The sequence below is a fragment of the Argopecten irradians genome, chromosome 5 (genome assembly GCF_041381155.1).
Source record: "Argopecten irradians isolate NY chromosome 5, Ai_NY, whole genome shotgun sequence".
NCBI classification, from domain to species: Eukaryota; Metazoa; Mollusca; class Bivalvia; order Pectinida; family Pectinidae; genus Argopecten; species Argopecten irradians.
Window position 1 is genome coordinate 17,651,472 of NC_091138.1, and position 14,783 is coordinate 17,666,254.

At 36.4% G+C, this 14,783-nt stretch overlaps 1 protein-coding gene across 4 annotated transcripts in view; it reads right to left on the bottom strand.

Annotated features, from left to right (window-relative positions):
* Positions 1-14,783, bottom strand: part of LOC138323060 (probable E3 ubiquitin-protein ligase HERC4) — a 31,467-nt gene that overhangs the window by 4,447 nt on the left and 12,237 nt on the right. The window contains exons 13-27 of one of the 4 annotated variants that reach the window (XM_069267390.1): positions 13,928-14,114; positions 13,469-13,518; positions 12,857-12,916; positions 11,499-11,675; positions 10,854-10,943; positions 8,811-8,981; positions 5,649-5,696; positions 3,833-3,928; positions 3,227-3,345; positions 2,676-2,723; positions 1,863-1,929; positions 1,543-1,625; positions 845-953; positions 663-737; positions 214-316 (exon numbers count right to left, since the gene is read on the bottom strand). In XM_069267390.1, the coding sequence (XP_069123491.1) occupies positions 214-316; positions 663-737; positions 845-953; positions 1,543-1,625; positions 1,863-1,929; positions 2,676-2,723; positions 3,227-3,345; positions 3,833-3,928; positions 5,649-5,696; positions 8,811-8,981; positions 10,854-10,943; positions 11,499-11,675; positions 12,857-12,916; positions 13,469-13,518; positions 13,928-14,114 (1,483 nt within the window). Of the gene's footprint in view, positions 1-213; positions 317-662; positions 738-844; positions 954-1,542; positions 1,626-1,862; positions 1,930-2,675; positions 2,724-3,226; positions 3,346-3,832; positions 3,929-5,648; positions 5,697-5,746; positions 5,795-8,810; positions 8,982-10,853; positions 10,944-11,498; positions 11,679-12,856; positions 12,917-13,468; positions 13,519-13,927; positions 14,115-14,783 lie in introns of all 4 variants that reach the window. The other 3 variants (XM_069267391.1, XM_069267388.1, XM_069267389.1) reach the window with 3 other exon arrangements.

The window sequence follows — 14,783 nt, forward strand, 5'->3', positions numbered from 1 at the left end:
GTAAAGGTGTTGAAATTCATAATTTAGGTCAATCATCTTAGATCTAGTCTACCCCCAATAGTAGGCCTAACAAACCAACAAAACAACAGAATCAGAGTCCATTCATTTCACCATTTTGGTCAGTTATCTTAACAGTCTCTACTGACTCTTTAATAGTGTATGATGTGTATACACCGGACATATACTAGTGGGGAAAAATGTTAAAATACCTACACAAAAACTTCTTCTTCAGTTCCAATGAAAGGTCGTGAAATACCTCCCAGAACAGTTTGATTGTTGGGTGATACCGATGGTAGTCACCTTTGTAGTCTGTATTCTGTTACAGAAAGAAAAAAAATCAAAATAATTTTAAAAGATTCATGTGCATTTCTTGTCATATAGCAATTTCCCTATAAAAAAGATGGGACTTCACAGGAGGCAATTTTTTATGGACAAATCTGTATAACATTTGACAATATTAATGGATCATGGTTGGATACATTGTAGAGGGTTTTTTTCAAATAATATACATTAAATTTAGCATTTATTAATAGATATTTAAGTCAGACGATACTGATTAAAATTTCCATTATATTTATTTTTCAACGACTCCATATTGCTTGAATAACACTACCACCTTTAACCTTCCGCGTATACAACAATGAAACATAGCATGTCCTAACCTTCTCTAGTTCGTGGAAGTCATAGTCTTCATTGCCTACTACCATAGCCTGCAGTTCTTGGGGATGAAACAATTCCTGTTGGTAAAGACAAATGATTAGACATTAGTAAACAGAGAAATTATAGCGTGTTGAAGAAACGATTACTATAAAGTTTAAGAATGTGGAAGATACATTATACTTACCAGAACTTTACCCCCGCACACCTTATGGAAGCCAGTAGAAAAAGCCTGAAACTGCTGCTCTACAGATTTGTTGAAAATAAAATCTATATAGGCGTCCACATACTCCTTCCTGCAAATTAAAGTAAATTCTGGACATCACAAAATTAAATGAATTGATTTTGATAAACATTAACTAGAAGAATCTACAATCATCCAAACATTGGTACCTACAACCAGTTGAAATAGATATGATATAATAGATACAATTATCATAGATAACCTTTGTATCAATTGGTATGGGGCTGCGGTGGCCAAGTGGTTTAAATGTCTCAACATATGACCACAAGCCCTCCACCTGTTGGTCGCGAGTTTGAATCCCAGGTGGGGGCAGTTGCCAGGTACTGACCGCGGGTCGGTGGTTTCTCTTGGTACTCCGGCTTTCCTCCACAACAAACCTGGCACGTCCATACATGATCCTGGCTATTAATAGGATGTTAAACTAAGTAACTCCTAGTGGTTCATCCTGCTACCTCAGGATACTTTTACTTCAGGATACTTTATGGTATTTACATATAATGGTACTTAAAATACCATTTTGTTACCCATGGGTACCCCATAATTTTTTATATGTCAGGGTAATATCTATATCCTGTTGTCCCTAGCTACCATTCTTTTCTTTCCAATCTCAGCATAGTATTTACCAGGGACTGAAGCCTTACCTGTTCTCCTTATTGACAACTTTGTGTGAACCTCCAGGTACCAGATTCATGCTCTGTATTTCTCCAAAGTTTTCCATTGATACCTGATATATAGAGGAGGGGGGGTAAATTGTAGACTGTGATTGAAATAAATAATTAACAATGTAGAGTCACAAGCATTTGCACTGTATATAATGTTTGCCATCAGAATTTAGAGAAAATAATTGTGCTTTATTCCTTAGTTAGTGGTAGTTTATGTTATTATAAGGCAGGTGAAAAGAAAACAGCTTTAAATCTTCATCATCCACTGTATCATTTATTCAGAAAAACATCATACTTACCTCAAATGTCAAACAGAATGTGTTCTCTATATCATCATCTTCTGAATCCAGCAAGTCCTCCATGCCCCTGTGTTACCAAAAACATGTGTCTAAATTAGGACTGAGGATAGACACTTTTATATACAATCACGTACCTGTAGATGTTTTGTATAAATCTTCTTCACTACTATCTATAAGTACACTACTTTGTTATTTTGTTTGATGTATCACTGGTTATTCCAACAGTACTGATGATGACTTTCACACAGTAATATGGCCCATCCAGCCATTTATATGGCTATGTCATCAATTGTAAGACACATGTATAATAACACTGTTAAGACGTCACATGCAGTTTTAACATCATAATCTATATTTGATATTGCATTATTGTCATAATAATCTGAGCCTGATTTCTACTATTTTACATAGAGATGACATTTAAAGTTTTATTTCTATTTCTATTAATAATAAGTTATATGATAAATGGAATCTTACACTTGTAACTGTGTAATATGAAATTTATCAAATTTTAATATTAAAAGGCTTGTGGCATATAAAATTCATGAACACATCACATAGTCACGAGTGTAAGATCCTCTATACAATATATAATAAAAGAGTCAAGCATCTTTTGACTCATAAACTCAAATACAGTGTACTCGGTTTACTTTACCGTATATGTTTGTAGTTTTTAGTCAAACATCAAATCAAACAATCCTAAGTGGCCATTTGTTTTACTTAATACAGAAGATTTTTACAATTTAGTTGATTTTAGTTAACAAGGTTTGCCGGTATGCAATACTTGTATAATGTAACAAACTAATACAATACCTGCTAACGGTGGGCATCAGGTCTCGTAGGTCTTCAATGTTCACAGGCCTGTAAAGTAAAGTTAAGAAGTATTATGATTCAAACTACAGTAAAGCATGGCTATAACAAACCTCTGGGGACCAACAAAACCAGTTTGTTATAAGCATAGTTTGTTATACATACAAATATTGCAAACATCATATAGTAATCTTGACGGGGAATGAAAAGTACTGCAGTATAACCATGATTTTGTTGTAAGCATGGTAATTACATTTCACTGTAACTGTATGTAACTTTGTTAAGAATTTATAGTAACTAGAACCTATATAATATGGAACCTGATTATACGGGTCACATATGTTAGTTCCAGTGATATCTGGTATAGTTCTGGGGATTCTAACTCGCAACCCCTCCACCTCTGGGTCACTAGTTTAAATCCTAAGTGAGGCAGTTGCCAGGTACTGATCACTGGTCAGTGGTTTTTCTCCAGGTACTCCTGCTTTTCTGGTATGCCTATAAATGACCACGGCTGTTAATAGGACGTTAAATTAATAAAACCCCAACACCTGTACCTTTTGAGGAGTTTTTTGTAGAGAGCTAGTGGGAAGTCCAACTGTATGATGGTAGAGTTGTAGATGGCGAGGCCGCACAGACATCCAATCATGTGGAACATATCAATGCCTTCAAAAGTCTTTCAACAACAAGAAAAAGCATTAATAGTCACGTAAGTTATGAAATACATAAAGATAATTGATTGATTCACGTCAGTCGAAATTTGAGTTTACTTGAAATTGATTTGTATATGAAAACATATACAATCAGTTCATGTTAGCATGTGCTAACCCAAACCTTCTTTCAATTTTTTATTTATCTACCAGGTATATTATTTTTAATTATTTGACTCTTGTAAATTTTAGATTAATTCATATAGTCATTCAGCAAAGATTGATGCAGAAGTTTTCAAAAGTTTTTGACACGTTTTCATATACAATGTAATACATTTGACCTCTGTGATCCTAGTATGGTATTCATTTTAACAATTTTTGTAACCTTACATCCTACTTTATATTAGCTGACCCTATAATAAATGAGAAAATGTTGAAAATACAAATTGTTTTACGCAGCAAAAAGACACAGAGACATATGCAATTCCTTTTAACTTTGTACATACAACTCACCATAGGATTGAACCAGTACACACGAGATTCCTCGTAATATTTAAACATGCCATACTTTGGGTCTAGTACTTCTCGGAGCAATAACATAAAGAATTCCTGCAACAAAGATATTTGTTATACATACAGAATAAAATCAAATGCATTTTCTCAATGAAATTTGTAATCTGACATATCCCTAAAATGAATGCTTTAAATAAACTGCACGTTTGGAAATAAATTGAAATTTCGATAAATTCAAAATCATAAATGGTGTGTACTTTTATAAGTGTATATTATCTGTTTCTGTCATTCCTTATGAAAGATTGTGCGAAACAATGTGCAATATTTGGAAAGCTTTTGGTACATGGTATGAAGCAGTTTAAACGTGCCCCTTACATTTATGTCAGTAATTTCCATGCACACCATTTTGAAAATGAAGAACCAAAATATTCTAATTACAGTTGTGACATATCTGACAAAGATTCATTAAAAAGGCAGTGTAAATATGTTATGTAATTTTATTTGGTGGTGAATGCAGAAATCTCAAAATGAGGATAAGCCAGCCTAATAGAAAAGCACATTTTGAATTACATGATAAAACTCATCAAATATATATCATGTCAACAACTTAATTCATAATGTATTGATTCTTTGATTTTTGAAAAAAAAATATTGATGAACTCCAAAACTGATTTTCATAGATAACAATTAACAACCCTTGAAATGAATACATGATAGCAATATGTTGTGCACTTAGTCTTCTTTTTAGGTAATACTTGTTTAAACTGAATTCATTACAAGCAGAAGTTATTGTAGATGCATTTCTACATAGAGAGTGCAGGTAAAACCAAACATCAATAACTCCATAAAATGTATATGGTCCTTACTTGATAAAGTTATGGTCTTGAGGAGGAATGACAGTAAGACAATAGAAAACAGACTGGCCAAACTTAATTACCATAAAATAAAAACTTTCAGTAAAGCTAGTCTATAAGCAATCAAACTGTAGTGTGATAGACATGATGGTGAACTATACAAAATTAGTTCCATAGAAAATGGGCAACAAGGATGGTGGTTATAGGATCAACTGTGTAATGGCTAAATAGAAAATAATGGAATAGTCATATTCAAATATATGTAACTTGTCAAGAAATTAATCCCAATTGTTACTTAATACAATTAATTATTATTATTTTTTTCAATATTTGTGCAGTTTCATTCATCTTCATTTGTTTAAGCATTGCTGTCACTATTTTTTAATTTCACAGTGGTATGAAAAAATGTGTTTGCTGCTTGTGTGAATGTGCATAGCTGATTCTCACAGAGATCAATGTATTGTGGCATCACAATATTAAATGTCAGGTTTCATCACCATTCTCGGATTTGGGGTACGAGGGAAAATTCAGCCAATCAAACAGTCAGATTTAGCATGAAAATAAATTATTATAAAATAAAGTTAGTAAAAGGATTTGTTGATAAGTTTGGAAGATCAGTTGTGTTAATTCATATGATATGTAAAACTTCTTGTAAATCAGAATGTAATAGTGTAAAAGTTAAACTAACAAGATCAGGATTAGATTATAAGAGAATTATAAAATATGTAAAACAACCAACTTGACAGGATATAAACTTGTAAAAGTTTAATTAATAATTGAACTATTTTACTAAATTGGAGAAGTACAGATAAAATACATGAACTAACAGATCTGAGATGGCTACAGAACAATAGAGGCCCTAACACAGTTGTAGATATCATTGCTTTTCAACAAAGAATCTATAGAGTGATCCTGATATCTACAGCTGTTGTTAGGACATCTGTAACACAGTAAACGCCCACCTTCTTGACACCACCCTCATCTATCGCCTCCTCCCCTACAAATATCACCTGTAAACAGAGCAAGCAAACGGTGTGTTAATCACACAGTACAGGGTTACCTTTCTGAGACCACCAGCATCAATGGCTTCTTCGCCCGCAAACATCACCTGTCGGCATACAACATCTGATACACTGATATACATATACTAAGTAATTGACAGTCAATTTTTTTTATAAATTTGTATGGCAAAGAATAAACATTTTCTTATTACATTAGAAATACATGTACAATGAACAGTCCCACTTGGCAATGTGTAACATGTGAAGGATCGCCATCTATCACAGTTTTTTAAAGAACCTGGGCTCCCGCTACCCATTTGCATTTTCGTTAATAACGAATCAATCTGGCTAATTGATAAATTAATTAATCTCATTTTTCTTCAAACACCTGATATATAATCACGTGGACACAAGTTTCAAACATAGTTTTTTCATAGCAAGTCTAAAACAGTTGATAAATTAATCAGTAACTATACCATATATATGTTTAATGTTAAAGGGATGTAAAGTAACAATACGCATGACAGAGTATGGTTTAATGAATGATCAGGATCTTTTGTATGTGTGTACTTTTCACTTGATGCATAAAAACATTATTTGATGCTCCTTAGTAATTTAATGTTTTCAATTATGGATAATATTTGCTAAACAAGAGGCCCAGAGGGCCTGTATCGCTCACCTGGTTTTTTGTTAGTAATTATCACAAGAATCTGACAATTAGAAAAATAAGCAAAATTGACTCCCAAAGTTTAATTTTGAATCACAACCATACAATGATGCTATTGATACCATACAAATATGCTATCCAATACATAGGTTCAGAGACAAATAATTTATATGAAAATAGTAGCCTAATTGACCTTTTTGACCTCGCATCTATTGCCGTTTAAGGCCCCGGGGGTCAGCCCTATCATTTGTACAATTTCAAATCCCAACCCTATAAGGATGCTACCATTGCATTATAAGTGCTCTTCCATTCTTAGTTGCAGAGAAGAAGTCGTTTATATGGAAATAGCTAAATTGACCCCTTTTGACCCCACCCTTCAGGCTCCCAGGGGGGTCAGCCCAATCATTTGCAAAATTTTGAATCCAAACCCTATAAGGATATAACCATTGCATTATGAGCGCAATCCCATGTTAAGTTGCAGAGAAAAAGTCATTTATATGGAAATTGACCACTTTTGACCCCGCCCCTCAGGCCCCCGGGGGTCAGCCCTATCATTTGCTCAATTTGGAATCCCCACCCTACAAGGATGCTACCATTGCAAAATGGGTGCTATACCATGCTTAGTTGCAGAGAAGAAGTCATTTTTATGGAAATAGCCAAATTGACCCCTTTTGACCCCGCCCCTCAGGCCCCCGGGGGGTCAGCCCTATCATTTGCACAATTTTGAATCCCCACCCTATAAGGATGCTACCATTGCATTATGGGTGCTATACCATACTTAGTTTCAGAGAAAAAGTCGTTTATATGGAAATAGCCAAATTGGCCCCTTTTGACCCCGCCCCTCAGGCCCCCGGGGGGTCAGCCCCATTATTTGTACAATTTTGAATCCCCACCCTATAAGGATGATATCATTGCATTATTGGTGCTATCCCATGCTTGGTTTCAGAGAAGAAGTTGTTTATATGGAAATAGCCAAATTGACCCCTTTTGACCCTGCCCCTCAGCCCCCCCCCCGGGAGTCAGCCCCATCATTTGTACAATTTTGAATCCCCACCCTATAACGATACTACAATTGCATTATGAGTGCTATCTCATGCTTAATTTCAAAGAAGAAGTTGTTTATATGGAAATAGCCAAATTGACCCCATTTGACCCCGCCCTCAGGCCCCCGGGGGGTCAGCCCCTTCATTTGTATAATTTTGAATCCCCACCCTATAAGGATGCTACCATTGCATTATGGGTGCTATCCCATGCTTGGTTTCAGAGAAGTCGTTTATATGGAAATAGCCAAATTGACCCCTTTTGACCCCGCCCCTCAGGTCCCCGGGGAGGTCAGCCCTATCATTTGCACAATTTAGAATCCCCACCCTATAAGGATGCTACCATTGCATTATGGGTGCTATACCATACTCAGTTTCAGAGAAGAAGTCGTTTATATGGAAATAGCCAAATTGGCCCCTTTTGATCCTGCCCCTCAGGCCCCCGGGGGGTCAGCCCCATTATTTGTACAATTTTGAATCCCCACCCTATAAGGATGATATCATTGCATTATGGGTGCTATCTCATGCTTGGTTTCAGAGAAGAAGTCGTTTATATGGAAATAGCCAAATTGACCCCTTTTGACCCCGCCCCTCAGGCCCCCCCCCCCCCCCCCCCCCCCCCCGGGAGTCAGCCCCATCATTTGTACAATTTTGAATCCTCACCCTATAACGATACTATACTTGCATTATGAAAGCTATCTCATGCTTAGTTTCAGAGAAGAAGTCGTTTATATGGAAATAGCCAAATTGACCCCGCCCCTCAGGCCCCCGGGGGGTCAGCCCCATCATTTGTACAATTTTGAATCCCCACCCTAAAAGGATGCTACCATTGCATTATGGGTGCTATCCCATGCTTGGTTTCAGAGAAGAAGTCGTTTATATGGAAATAGCCAAATTGACCCCTTTTGGCCCCGCCCCTCAGGCCCCCGGGGGGTCAGCCCCATCATTTGTACAATTTTCAGTTAGTAGCCCATCAGGATGCTACCAGTCAAATTTTATTGAAAATACGACCAGCGGTTATGGAGAAGAAGTCGATTGTTGACGGACGCCGGACGTCGGACGTTGGACCAGGTGAGCTAATAAAATTCTTATTTGCTAAAGAGAAAAAAATTACTTTCGCCACTTTTGCCAAGCAATCTGGAAAATTAGTGTGAGCCCAGAGAACTTTCACATAGTAATGCAAAACGAGTTTTCCAAAAAGAATGATATACATGTGAACTACTAAAAGATAATGCAAAGGTCCTGAAACTTGAAAATCATATGGAATATAAATCTGTATCATTTTGATGTGAATCCTTGTAAAGACTTCATGACACATATAATTTACTGTTAATCGTTTTCATGATAAAGTCAAACAAATACCAGTAATTGTTGCCTTTTTAGATTCCTATTTTCCTAGATATTGTAACTTCTTACCTTCAGAGGTTTCTTGAAGTCAGCAGCACCTTGCATCATGATTTGTGCGATGGTATCACCAACAATGTTTGTACGTGAGACATGGAGCACTAAGCAGGGACTAACAGGATCTATCGCCATGGGCAACAGGAAACTCTGGATGTTACGGCGGTGGACTTCTTCAAAGGCATTCTGAAATAGACATATTATCTCATTTCAGTCTGCCTATATTTATACACCAAAGTCATTTATTTTCTGAAATTAATTTTATTTCAGCAATGTAAATCTTTTAGTTGGCATTAATTCATATTGGCTATGAATGCCAACTGAAAGACGTTCAATGCTTATTTTTACATTTTGTTACAATTTTATGAAGAAATCCCAAGGAATTTTGCATCTATAATGATTTAACCATTCGTTATTGTCAAGGATGAAACAGCTACTTGAACAGCAGTTTCCCGTGATCATGGTGGAAAGTTTCAAGCACAAAGGGATAATGTACCTAAAATTATCCAATCAGGTTTGATGGAATATAACAAGAGGCCCAGAGGGCCTGTATCGCTCACCTGGTTTGTAATGCCAAGTAATGTTCTGAATACAGGTTCACTGTTTCTTTTCTGAAGGAATTTGAATATTCACCTCTAATTCCCCTATTGGGCCCCGCCCCTCCTGCCCCAGCGGGTCAGAGGCAAAATTTATACAAGTTCTGTTCCCCTTCTCCCCAGGATATATGTGACCAAATTTGGTTACAATCCATGCAAAACTCAAGGACAAGTAGCGATTTATAGGATTTACCTCTATTTTCCCTATTGGGCCCCGCCCCTCTTGTCCCCGGGGGGTCAGAGCCAAAATTTATACCGATTCTGTTCCCCTTCCCCCAATATGTTTTTGACCAAATTTGGTTACAATCCATGCAGAACTCTAGGACAAGTAGCGATTTATAGAATTACCTCTATTTCCCCAATTGGGCCCGCCCCTCCTGCCCCCGGGGGGTCAGAGCCAAAATTTATACAAGTTCTGTTCCCCTTCTCCCCAGGATATTTGTGACCAAATTTGGTTACAATCCATGCAAAACTCAAGGACAAGTAGCGATTTATAGGATTTACCTCTATTTTCCCTATTGGGCCCCGCCCCTCTTGTCCCCAGGGGGGTCAGAGCCAAAATTTATACCGATTCTGTTCCCCTTCCCCCAATGTGTTTTTGACCAAATTTGGTTACAATCCATGCAGAACTCTAGGACAAGTAGCGATTTATAGAATTACCTCTATTTCCCCAATTGGGCCCGCCCCTCCTGCCCCCGGGGGGTCAGAGCTAAAATTTATACAAGTTCTGTTCCCCTTCCCCCAAGGATGTTATTGGCCAAATTTGGTTACAATCCATGCAGAACTCTACGACAAGTAGCAATTTATAGGATTTACCTCTATTTCCCCTATTGGGCCCCACCCCTCCTGCCCCCCGGGTGTCAGAGCCAAAATTTATACAAGTTCTGTTCCCCCTTCCCCAAAGATGTTTGTGGCCGAATTTGGTAACAATCCATTCAGAACTCTATGACTAGTAGCGATTTAAAGGAAATCTTGACGGACGAACGGACGATGGACGCCGCGCCATGACATAAGCTCACCGTCCCTTCGGGCCAGGTGGGCTAAAAAGCAAGTTAATCACTTACATGACAGTCTGACAGATAGAAGTTGATGTTGTCAATACGAGGGTTTCGAGATCCCAAAACAACGTGAGTCAAGTAAGATTTACCGTTGATTAGTCCCACCTACAGTGATTATGATGTCATCATTTGATTTTCTTGATGTTATAATCACCGGATAGTGGAAATAATCGACAGTAAATTGTACTAGGCTCACTTCATTATGGGATCTCCAAGGTTAACTTATGTCCAATAAATAATAAACTAGAAATATCATGCCAAATGCAAAAACCTCTATATGAAATATGGATGGTAGGGAATGAGACAACAATCAATACTGGTACAACATACAGTGTTTATCACTGAATCAGACATTATCAAACCAGGCCAAACTCTCTATTTACATTTAAATGCTTGTTACTTACCCTCATTTGCATATTGGCATCGGTTTGCAGCAATAAACTTTTAGCAGCACCATCAAACACAAAGGGATAATTACAGAAGGACAGCATTGGCTGTAACAAAGGTAAGAAAGACTTAAAAAGACATTTAACTATTTTTTCGTATTTAGAACAGAAGTGAGTATTCACAATCACTGGATGCTTGCATCCAATGTGGTGACCTTACATTTCTTTAATCATTCAAATCCATTGACCTAAAAAGATGAGAATGAGGAGGACTAATGATGTGGGTGGTTTTTTTTATAGTTTTGTATTTAATCAGCCATTTTGGTGGATGGACTAAGTAATGGATAAATTGTAATTGAACAATACTGTTTGGGAAAGCGCTCACAATTGTTAAATGTGTTTTAACTTCAAAAGTTCAGCTAATTCAATCAATGATGTTAGCCATTAGCATATGTTCTTATAGTCTACTAACCCTACCAACTGTACAGAAGTCTACCACTTTTATACAGAATGCAGCGAAAATATTTTATGCAATACCACTGCTTTTGTGGTATGACTACTGGGTTTTGATCGTTTTTTTTTTATCATTGGAGATTATCTATATATGTTAACCTCAACGAGTCTGTCATAATTCTATTGTAAAATAAGATGAGCTGTACCAACCGTGGGGAAGAGTCTTGGTTGATATAACCAGCTCAGGTAGTCCCTCTCAATGTTCACTCGGTCGCGTAGCTCAGACACATAAAACTGATGGTAGGGAATGATCTGGCCGTGCTGTTCATTTACAGCATTCAGCTTCTTTAGGACATCCAGGGACACCTTCAAGGCCTCAAGGCTCATCTGCTAGGTAGACAAACAGGTATCATATCAATATAGATTCCATGTTTCTACAGAGTAAATGTATTGAAATACATGTATATATACAATCAAATTATTGCTCTCATCACCTGACTTGATAACTTCAAAACTATCAAAACTTCTCAATAATAGCGTGATTGCATTTTCAGATATTATTTTGTATAAAAACCACATGTTTTGCAATTGGGGTACCATTTTTTCCGGACAATAAGCCGCACCTGTGTATAAGCCGCAGAGGCCTTTTTTACGATTTTTTCAAGTTTTGTACACGTATAAGACGCACCGTTATATAAGCCACACCCAAAAGTTAGGCCCATGCACCTATGCAACCATCTGTGTATACGATCAATCTCTTATGAAGTACGGTAATGCTTATCGATCGATTAGAATCACGAAAATTGTCTGTAAACTTGTACTGTAAATATATAACAAATAAAACTCACTATGATGTAAACATCTTTAGAACAATGAATTTGGTCATGTCTCTGTTCATTGTTTACTCACGTTAGCCTACTTATGTGTAAACAAACATGGTGACCCTACGAATTCATGCTTACTCTCTCTCATAATTCAGCATGCCTGTTAAAATACTTTCTTCAGTATGGATATGGGTTTATTTTATCTCTATTTTGATAGGATTCCGAGAAATACACATGTTGACCATGTGTAACATGTGTGCAAGTTAGCAGTAATTTAGAATATCCTTTACTTGCTGCCTGCGGACATTTCTAGCACACACATAACATTTGACTTTCTAGTTATTATTTTCTTGTAACATCCTGCAGCAAATCGATTTTTTGATGTGACTGTAAACAACCACGCTTCAGTCGGCCAATTTACCATGAATTAAACAATTTTACGATTGAACATGTATCTGGTACGTTATTATTTTCACCTTTATTATATTTTCATCACATATTATATCGTTTCAACACTTCTACAGTGATTTATACGGAAAATACGGTAAGTTGTTTTTTACTATCAGGTAGGTTCTTTTTGGCTACTAACAGAACTCTTCTAAATGGTAACAATTGAAGTTTATTTTGCAAAGATACTCTTCCAAATAAAGATATCATTTTGATAGAGAACACAGAAGTTAAATTGCTCAACATAAAATTAAAATATGTTCAGCCAAGTCGAGTAGTCATATACCATATGCTTACCTCATTTTCTGAAGTGGTGGTTTGTAGTTGTAGAATGTAAATAACAACTTGCTTGTAAATCTACAATGTAATGGAGGAACAAAGACAAGCATTAGTCTTACAACCATTGACAAGTGCAATTGAGTTAAATATGAGAGATGAATAAAATTATCAACAACATGGATTTTGATATGCCATTACATCACCATTGGCCATTGTTATTAGGCATTTTAAAAGCAAATAATCTGTCTTAAGTCCAAGTACAGAATACATACATGTGTACTCGGCATACTTACGTTCACACATGTACTATGTACTTTTTAGAAAAAGTGCCACTGAGGCAGAGTGGTTAGAAAATGTTCAGACATATTACCACAAACTTTCCACCTCAGGTTCGAATCCTGTATGGGGCACTTGTCAGGTACTGGCCATAAGATGGTGTTTTTTCTGCAAGTACTCTGTTTTTCCTCCACACCCTAAAGCTGACACACTCTTAAATGACCCTTGTTTCTAATTGAATGTTTACCAAACCAAACACAAATATTTATGATAAGAGGCCAAAGAGTGCTATGATTATAGCCTTGGTCCTGTAGTATATTAGGAACTAAATTGGGAAAAGAAGATGATACTCACATACACAACTTTACTGAAAAAGGAATTCTTTAATCTTGACCACCATATATCTGTAAAATGAACATGTCTGGTGTAAAATAGCTTTATACCATGATGTCATTTAGCATCATGTACAATATCAACTCATCATGTACTTACAAAAAATACTTTATACATGTACTTAAATTGAATTTATAACCCTTGAATAATTAATCTTCATCCCATTATAAATGATGCATTTATTCTTTTAAAACAGTAACACAACCCAGATTGATATATACCTGCATAATTTAAAATAACTTACCTCAATCTGAACTTGAAAACACAATAAATTAATTTGTTCTCCTACTATGAAAAATGATATCAACAAGATGAAGAAGATATGGAAATCAACTTAATCATCTCAAGCCTCAAATGGCCTTTCTATGAAAAACAATATTCCATCTATCTTTGCCTTAATAACATTTACATTTCACTTACCTAAAACCTTTGATGCTGCCTTATCTAGACTAATTATACACTTTCCAAAAGGTACAATAAGTGTCAAATAGTGTTTTGGCTGATCAAACAGGTGGAATTCTGCCAGAATTAGGTAGAGCCGTAGAGCTTCCACATCTGGTGGGGACGGAGGTAATGATGTCAGCAATCTGGTTATAGCTAGGGTTATCTAAAATGTAAGGGGAGATAATCTGGTTAAAGCTAGGATTATCTACAACATAAGGGGACATAACCTGGTTATAGCTAAGGTTATCTACAACAAAACGGTGACAATCTAGTTACAGCTAGGGTTATCCAAAGGGTGACAATCTGGTTAAAGCTAGGATTATCTACAATGTAAAGGGAGATAATTTGGTTAAAGCTCGGGTTATCTATAAAGTAAGAGGAGATAATCTGGTTAAAGCTAGGGTGTCCTAGAATGTAAGGGGAGATAATCTGGTTATAGCTAGGGTGACCTACAATGTAAGGGGAGAATATTTGGTTATAGCTAGGGTTATCTACAACGTAAAGGGAGACAATCTAGTTATAGCTAGGGTTATCGACAATGTAAAGGGAGACAATCTAGTTATAGCTAGGGTTATCTACAACATCATGAGAAGTAGATAGACATGAGATCACAGAGGGATCTTTGCGCCCACCAAAGCATGATCTATGTTTGACAATAAAGAGGGATCTTTTCTCTGCTTTTCAAACTTTTACTACATAGGAAATTTGAGAAAGATCCTTTCAGTACTTTCTGAGGTATATAACAGTAACAAACTTCAATTATCAAAATCCAAGATGGCTATCCAAAATGGCTATCTGTCAGCCATCTTGTTCACCAATTGGTCCAAAAATA